At 49.9% G+C, this 8,691-nt stretch overlaps 2 protein-coding genes across 2 annotated transcripts; one reads left to right on the top strand and one right to left on the bottom strand.

Annotated features, from left to right (window-relative positions):
• Positions 1–1,824, top strand: EMWEY_00016860 (hypothetical protein, conserved; the record flags this gene model as incomplete). The annotated part of the gene is made up of 5 exons (XM_013479804.1): positions 1–652; positions 792–838; positions 1,159–1,300; positions 1,491–1,572; positions 1,773–1,824. The coding sequence occupies 5 exons, from the start codon at positions 1–3 to the stop codon at positions 1,822–1,824; spliced, it is 975 nt and encodes a 324-aa protein (XP_013335258.1).
• A 1,304-nt stretch (positions 1,825–3,128) lies between these two features.
• On the bottom strand, positions 3,129–4,709 carry EMWEY_00016850 (hypothetical protein, conserved; the record flags this gene model as incomplete). The annotated part of the gene is made up of 1 exon (XM_013479803.1): positions 3,129–4,709. One exon carries the CDS (start codon positions 4,707–4,709, stop codon positions 3,129–3,131), a length of 1,581 nt encoding a protein of 526 aa, XP_013335257.1.
• Between the last annotated feature and the right edge of the window lie 3,982 nt (positions 4,710–8,691).

The following is an 8,691-nucleotide window of genomic DNA, read 5'->3' as shown; positions in this document are numbered from 1 at the left end:
ATGACTGCAGATGGAGCAGTGCCCCCGGACAAGGCGTGGCTGTCCCCGCCATGCTGCTGCGGTGTAGCAGCCAGTACAGAAGCAGAACCACCAGCAGCAGCAACAAATGCTGCTACTCCTGCTGCTGTGTCTGCAGTTATTGGTGTAGACGTGGGTATTCCCCCCGAGACAAGCCGGGGGGGACCCCAACCGCAGCGCTGTCTCTGCTTTAGCAGCACTCCTTCAGGTAATGAGATAGTTATATGCAGTGCTGCCTCGACTGCAACAGAGGAGACGTCTGTCGCCGTCGCTGTGCCCTGCCCCGCAGGGCGCGGGCCTTCGTTTTATGGCATGGGGGGGGACCCTGAGCAGCCGTTGGGGCTGAGCAGCAACAGCAGCAGCAGCAACTGCAGCATCAACTGCAGCACCAGTTGTAACAGCAACTTCACCAGCAGCTGCACCAACAGTTGCACCAGCAGTTGCACCAGCAGCTGCGGCAGCAACTGCGGCAGCAGTTGCAGCACTCACTGCAGCACGAGCAGCAGCACCAGCTGCAGCTTGACTGCTGTCCTTAAAAGACAAGCTCTCCTGGCAGCCATAGGCCGTATTCACTCCACAGGGAACCCTAACTCTCAGCTCAAAACCACCGCCTCCGCTGTCCTTCACTTCGTAGGTGCGCTAATTGGGGATTAGGGTTTTTGGTTTAGGGGATCAGGCGGTAGACTCTCTGCTGCGTCTCGTCTTTGGGGTTCACGGGCTGCGAGGGTTTGGGGTTTAGGGTTCGGTTTTCGTTGTGTGCGTGGGAGGCGCAGCTCTACTTCTCTCTTTCGTGATGCTCGTTACCCTGTGGGGTGTATTGGTAGGTGCTAGGGTTTAGGGCCTAGGGTTGTACAGAAGAGGATTGGGTTGTGTACTTGTCGATTGTCTTTTTTTTTTGGCTTTGTTTCTGTCTCAATTCTTCTTTGTAGGTTTGTCTAGTTGCTCATTTGTCTGTTCCTAGTGCTGTCATACGTGCTGTCTGTCTGCGTTGTCTTCTTTGTGCCACCTTCCCGTTTTCTGGGATGTGTTTAGGGTTCCCCTCCGTTTGTGGCTTGTTGGCCTTGCTTTTGCGTGTACCTTGTTTGCGCGTCCGGTTGCATGCATGCAGCACATTCTGCCTTTGCTGCGGTGTACTTACAGGACGTGGCTGTAGAAGTTCTAGCGGGGCCCCAAACCCTCGAGCAGCTGCAAGGCTACGGCCTGATGCTGTTTGTGGGTCTCCTGCTAACGTTTCTGCTGAAGTTTGTCGAGAGGCAGGGACACAAACTCACCATTTACCCCAGTGAGCTGCAGTAGTCATAACAACAGCAGCATCAGCAGCAACAGCCCAAGGCGTCGACGCGCATGGCCTCATCTTCGGCTGTGCTGCTGCAACAGCAGCGCCACATGGGCAAGGTTTAGTGCTTCGAGCAGCTCAGGGCTTTGGTGTTTAGGGCTAAGGGTTTAGGTTTTGTCTTGCGCATTTGCTGCAGCGCTCATCGTGTCCCTTGTGACGGTGGTGGCGGCCTGGGGGATCATTGTGAGTTTTCCTATGGGCCTCCTGAGTCTGATTCGGTTTAGGGTTTAGTGTTTAAGTCTTCGAGCACAAACTGCCACCAGGGAGGGAGTCAAAGCCTTAGCAGTTTGTGCTCGGTCTCGTGTGTAAGATTCCGTGGGGCTATAGGTTTAAGGATCCATGGTTGGTGGCGTGTGCGCCCCCACGTCCATCTTTCTTTCTTTTATGTAGGGTTTGGGTTTTGTTTGTGCGCCTTCAGGACGGAGTCGTTGAGCTGGTGGCAGGGGGTAGCAAACACTGCGAGGGGCTAGTTTACGCTGCCTTTTTTATTGTCTCTGCTGCTTTAGTGTCCCTGCATACTTGCTTTTGTAACAGGGGTTTTAGCACGCAGCTGCGTCGCTTCGTTTGCTATTGAGGCGCACGTGCTCTTCTTTGTTCCCTCCTTGCCTGCTGTCTGTCGCCGCTCTGTCTGATTATTTCTATCCGGCATTGCCTCCTCCCGTCCATTTCTGCCTCCCCTCCGTGCAGCGGCTGCGTGCTGTCTCTTTTCTGTCTTCCTATATTGGATTTCCTCTCCCGCCCCCTTTGTCTCTCTAGCCCCCGCGAGTCTGTGCTGCGCTGGTGTCTTTATATCGAGGCAGAGGTACGCAGACAGCGCAAGCACTCGAGCAATGCAAGCTTAAAGGAAGGAGACAGTATCTTCATTAATTCCTCCTCTTAGGGATTAGGCGCCGCGACATGCGGTTTAGAGACACTGCTTCTGCGGCGTGCTGCTGCAGTTTAGAGACACACATACACATGGGCCGTTCTCTTCTGCCTTAAGGCGCAGGAGAATGCAGGCTGCTGCCGTCTCGTCTTCGAATTCCTTTCGTCACAATTGGTCATCTCCACCTGACCAGTAGCAATATATACCCTTTTTTATGGTCTCCACTAACCGTTACTGTCGCCGCAAGTGTCACCACCTGACATAGCAGCAGCAGCGACTGCGTGCTGCGGCAGGAGCATGAATTCTGGCTCCCCTCAGTGCAGTGTATGTACACTCAACTTGGGGTTTGCAGCCCCACTTAAGGGCGTTTTAGAACTTTACATTGTCGCTTCTCCCCTGCCCATCTCTTCTCTAGGGTCTACAATTTAGTGCGGATGCTGTGGCTGTACAGCTAGCTGCCTCTCTGCAGCCAAAGCTACGGGCGCCTTATATGTGCCTTAATATTATTACGTTTACGCTGCGCGCCTCCTGTGTGTAGGCTGCATATCTCTCGACTCTCTCTTAAGCATCTCCTTTCCTTCTCTCCACCCTCACTTGCCCTTTGTCTCTCTCCGGCTGCCCATGAGGCAGCTGCCCTCGGTGCACTCAGCTGTATTTGCTTGTGCCTGCTGCCTCCTAAAAGAGGGAGACACAGAAATATCATATTGCCCTAAAACAGGACTACGGAGTACCCGTTCGTACCTGCAGGCCAGCTGCAGAGCAGGAACAGCAGGCGCAACAACAGCAGCAGCAACAGGCGCAGCCAAAAGAAGACAGAGCAGCAGCAACAGCAGCATGAAGTACAAAAAGAGTAATATATGTATATTTATTACATATAGAGTTCGTTGAGGGAGGGCTTTGCAGTTGAGTTTAGAAGTGTTGCAAGAGAAATGTGCCAGTTTGCTGCTGCTGCTTGCATGCATCTTGCAGCGTAAGGACTTTAGCTCCTTTTCCTGCAAGGAAGTAGTGGGTGTGCACGAAGGAACCGAGCATGGAGGCGAGGCTAACAACGGAGACAAAAGAGAGGAAGAAGGTTAAGTAGGATTGTCTGTGTGTCTTCTTTACAAATTGGTATACAAATCCTAATCCTGCTGCTCCCGCCACAAATGCAGTTAAGAAGAAACAAATTGAGTCCAATAACTCTAATCTGCCTAATATAGCATATTGCAACGTGTTGGCCGAGGACGTAAAGAATATCATGAAGTTTGCCGTGCTTACTGCAGCAAGAGGAGACAATCCTATCTCGAGAAGAAGAGGGCCCTTTACTAGGCCTCCTCCTATTCCTATTGCCCCCGCCAAGACCCCCGCTAGCATAGACAGCAAAGGGTATACGAACGCAGTTACAGGGGTCAACCAGCCCAGCCCTCCCTCCTCCAACCCTCTACTGCTGCTGCTGCTGCTGCAGGTGATGCCTGTGGTTTGTTCCATGCGGCGGCGGCGGCGAATGAGCCAGCGGGCAAAGAGAAAAGTCCCTAAAACGTGTACAGAGAGCAGAAGATATATGCATGCTTGCTGCTGTTGCGAGCCGCACAGCACTGCGACGGGGCCCCCGGCTAGCAGCAGCAGCAACACATTAACAACAGAATCTGCAGCCAAGTATAAGACACTAATCTTGCATGTCCCACAATAAAACGCTTCTTCCACATCCTTTTCAGAAACAGGTAAAACGGAACAAGTCTCCTGCAAGCCAAATAAACCATCCGAAGACACAAACAATGTCGTGTCTTCTGTCTCCGCCAGCGGCTTCAAAGGGCCCCCAGACGCACACTCCACTGAAGGGGGGTTCCCATGTAGGGGCAAGACCTCAAGGGAAGCACGAGTGTTTGGAGACGAAGAAAAAGAGGCATCAGTAGCTGCTCCTGCCGGTCCTCCTCCTCCTACATCTCTCGGCTTCGTAGGTGGCAGCAACTGCTGCAGTTCTGACCGGTTATCCCCGTATGTCCCCCAGCTGCTGCCGCTGCAGGTGTTGCTGCTGAGGGTTACGTCTTCTGTGTCGCTGCTGCAGGGGGGAGGTTGGTTACCCTGCTGCAGCTGCTGCAAGATTCTTGTTTCTTCTGCTCGCTGAGCAAGGCCTTTCTTGAAGGTTTTGTAGCTCGTAAAAGACAGAGTTAGAACAAGACAAGCAAGAATTTGGAAGTCTGACATTACTACATTCAATAGAACTCCAATTATTGCCCCCAGCAAGGTAAATGGCTCCATTATTGCCGCCAACTCGTAGTTTATAAGAGGGGCCCCAGACTTGGGGTGACGGCGACGGATATTAATTAAAACAGACATCAAACAACCTCCAAATATAGTCACCTTGGAGAGGGGAACAGCCTTGTGTACATCGCCTAAAGACACAACGTAACCCGGCAGGTACAGTGCACCGCCACCCGTTCCCGCACCAGAGGCTAAAGTCGCCGCCACGAAGATAACCGCCATTAAAACTAAACGCCCCACAATCTCCATTTTCTGGGGGTTTTAATGACCCTTTATAGACCCACATACAGCCCAAGGCAAGGGCAAACAGCCTGTAGTCTATGGGCCCACGGCCCGCTGCTCGCTGGCGGCGGCAAGCTCGACAGGAATACAATAAGATCGACAGGAAAAATGCTCAGGTGCAAGCCGCGAAAAAAAATAATTCCTTATATTCCCCTTCTTTCACATTTGCACGTTCGTATTGACCTTAAATACACAAGGAAGGAGCTCTCCGCAAACACCTAAGCCACACATAGGCGAGTGCAGCAGAGCGGCGAGCGGTGTTCAGCTTTTTAAGGGCACTTCTGTGACACACAGAGAGAGAAAATTCATTCCAACTTGCAGAATAACGAATAAGAGACAAAACAAACCAGAGTTTATTGGTGTATACTCCCTTTGAAGTCCTGCAACAACACGAACAGGAGCAACACACGCCTGTCGGCACATCGGGCCTCACGAAGAGCCACAGGCAGCTGCTCAAGCGTCCAGAAGCGCCCCTCCGCTCGTCCGTTTTCTTCCTGCTTCTTTGTTTAGCTTTTTTTTTTGTTGTAGCAAACTAAAGGTATAATGTCCCTCAAATATTCTAAAATGTACTTCTTTCCTCGGAAAGACACTTCACAGCACGCAGCAGGCCGTGCATGCACGGCAGGCAGCCAATGGTCTCCCAGCCCCAACACGGCCTTCAAGAGAGCTGCTGTCCACTGACTGTTACACACTTATTCGAGGATTACGACTTCCGTGACCACCGTCCTGCTGTCGAAATGAACCAACACCTTTTATGGTGTCGCATGAACGAGTATTTAGGCACCTTAACCAGTCGTTAGGACCATCCTTCATCGCCACTTCTGCTTTCCGCATAGAGTTCATTGAGAATACGTCGAAGTCAACGCGCCCCGAGGGTTCTAATCCTTCGCTCTATTTGATATAACTACATGAACTCCCGCCATCAATAAGAAGAGATAATCTTGGGACGAAATCAGCTACTGCACGGTTCGATTAGTCTTCCGCCCATATGCCAAAACGTGCAAACCGTTCGTCAAACTTTGGAGCGTGTATCTCCAAGAAGGCGTGAAGGCTTAAAAGCCAAGATGGTGTGAAGGCTTCAAAGCAAGCCGACACGCCGCAGCCTCAGATCATCAGGCCTAAATACACACAACACACAGGGAAAGAATGATTGTTGCCGACCGTCTCTACTTCTGTCTACGACTGAGAAAAAGAGAACAAACAAAGGGGGGAAAACTTGTGGTAAATCGGAAGGCGAAAAGCAAAGGACACAAGAATAAAATGACAAGGACAAGGGGCGAGGCACAAGGCACGACAAAATGCGAGCACGCAGAGTAAACCAAATTGGTAAAGGTGGCCTGAACTGCCAACCATGAACTCTATGATTAAAGCATTAGCCACGGGTTCACGTTATCCAGAATTCACAGTACCACGGCCTATATACTAACAGAAGGAGGAACGCCTGCAGGTGCATCCAAAACCAGCAAGGCTTGGAAGCCCAACTTGACATAGGAGGGCCTCTACACGTTCCGTACGAAGAGGTTAAGGCGTCTTACATGGCTCGTGGTGTAAACGATTGCAGATGTTTAATGTAAGCTCTCTTTCTCCATGCATTGTTCACAGTGTATATGTAGTGTGTATATATGCATGCCACAGTGTGTATCATCAAGATCATGCCGGGATAAAATCACACAGCTCTTCGCCTTTTTAACAACTGGCGAATTGAAATATTCTGGCACGTTCGGTAGAACAATGTAGAGAAGTATATTTACTATCTGTTAGCCTGTACAACTGTGTCTAATATAGGGCCCAGCGCCTGCGGCAGCTTGCCTGCCATGATAACGCGAAGTAGAGACCGCAGCCTACTTTTGCGTCTTGTCATGTATTGAATCTGCAAGCGTACAGCGCAAACATAGTATGTTTCTGTGTCAGCAATATCACCGGTCTTTCGTCACTTAAGAAATCAAATCAGCTACCAAATAAACAATGACTATACCAAGGTAACTTCAAAAGGCTCCACAGAGGCTCGACGAGCACTGTGGAGCCGAATTTTCCAGCGTGGCAGGTTGGAATAGGTTGTTTCAGTTGCCGCCGAAGGGATCTGTAAGGCAAACGAAATTACTCTCAAAGATTGGTATTTAAAACAGATTCCTTGATGAGAGTAATTATTTTTTCACATACATATGAAAAACAGCTTCTTTAGTTCTAGGTCAACCTATAATAGTGCTTACCCGCTTGATGCAAATTGATTTTCGTTACTTATACCTTGAAAATTTGCTTCGAAACGTAGAGCATTTACTTTGCTTGGTCTTCTCATGTCCACTGCCACATGCGCGCATATGAGACACCACAGGTGTCTTAAGTTCCCTCATGAGGAAGAAGCTACACAGGGCACGCACTACGCTAGCGGTTACCCACAACAGCTCAGAGGAAACAGTGGCAAACACCATACGGGCTTTGCGGAATTAACCGTTGAGCGGCGCAACCAACATTCATTGCAACGAGTTGGCCTCTATATGCCATTCCCTCATTCACTTTAGTAATACTATAATCGTCCACATTAAGCATTCATCCCAGCTGGGTTCCATGTATATCCATTGGTGCTTCACAAGCAATGGGAGGATACCTTAACAGGAAGATATACTGCCTTGAAAAACAGGTTTCTCACATCATGTGTTCAATGTAGCTTCCCCTCTGGGAAGAGGCCGAATACTGAGTTGCTTGGTGTGGTGTTCCTTCCTATTGAGGCAGGTACAAAGAGCGTCGGCCAGGAGTCTCTGTACATATCGGGAAAAAGCATGAAACAGAAGGTTCAGAAAGCAGAACACACCAAGCATGTACTGTTTTCGAACTCATGCCTGTGCGTCTAAACGTGGGATTCAAGAAGAACCAGCGGCAGTAGTGTCTCGACAATTATCAACCCCAGCTTAAGGGGTTGACGCAACGGTGGCAGTACCAGTCAGGGAACACTCAATCCAGGGAACTTGCTATTGTTTTAAAAATGCCTTTGGGTGTACTTTTCACTTCTGCGGCGGAATAGGGGATCATGGACGATGAGAATATTCCTCCAGCGCACGTATTTCCCCTTAGTAGTCAATGGCGTTGCACCAGTGGGTGTAATGCTGTGCTCGTGTGGTCGTCTGATGACCTGCTCCTACAACTGGGATGAAACTTGAGTAGTCGTGGTGATTTCCAACCATGATATAAGCCAGTGTTGCCTTTTTAGTAGAGCTTCCCCAAGTTGGTTTGTCCCTTTCTGACCATGTAGCTTTTCAGGACAAATTGAAGCACAGTAAGTCTGTTGTGAAGTTGTTTCAGTTGCTTTACGCTTTTATGCGTCACACTCACGCAACTGCGACCGCCCTGATCCATAGAAAATCAGCATACAAGCTTTACGACGTTGTGTGCGTCAAACTCGTGCCTGAGCGATCACACAGATCCATAGAAAGCCAGGGACCTGTATCAAACACCAATTTGTGAGAGTACTTTCTTGTATTTCCGTGTGGATAATTATGCTTCCACAGACACATGAAAAACGTCTTAGTTATTTCACAGGCAGCCGATAATAGTGGTTAACCGCCTACTGCAGGCAGCCGATAATAGTGGTTAACCGCCTACTGCAAATGGATGCTTAGCTACTCCTACCTTCAAAATTTGCTGTGGAATGTAGGGTGCTTGCTTTGCTGGGGTTCCTCAGATCAACTGCCGCATGCATGCAACGAGGGTAGACCCAACAAATCCGATGAGCCGCATTTGCGTTCAGTTTTTCCATGACGAGCAAGCTACACAGAACACGCACAGAGCTAGTGGTTAACCAAAACTGCGCCCAAGTGCAAGAGAGCAAGACTTACAAGCTTGCACTGCTTACGAACTTATGCCTGTATCTCTAAGTGACGGATTCAAGAAGATCCAGTGGAAGCACGGACTCGACCATCATCAGCCCCAGTTGTAGGAGTTGTTGCGACGGCGA

The sequence above is a fragment of the Eimeria maxima genome, genomic scaffold (assembly GCF_000499605.1).
Source record: "Eimeria maxima Weybridge genomic scaffold, Emw_scaff139, whole genome shotgun sequence".
Taxonomy (NCBI): Eukaryota; Apicomplexa; class Conoidasida; order Eucoccidiorida; family Eimeriidae; genus Eimeria; species Eimeria maxima.
This window is presented reverse-complemented; position numbering and strand designations above follow the sequence as displayed.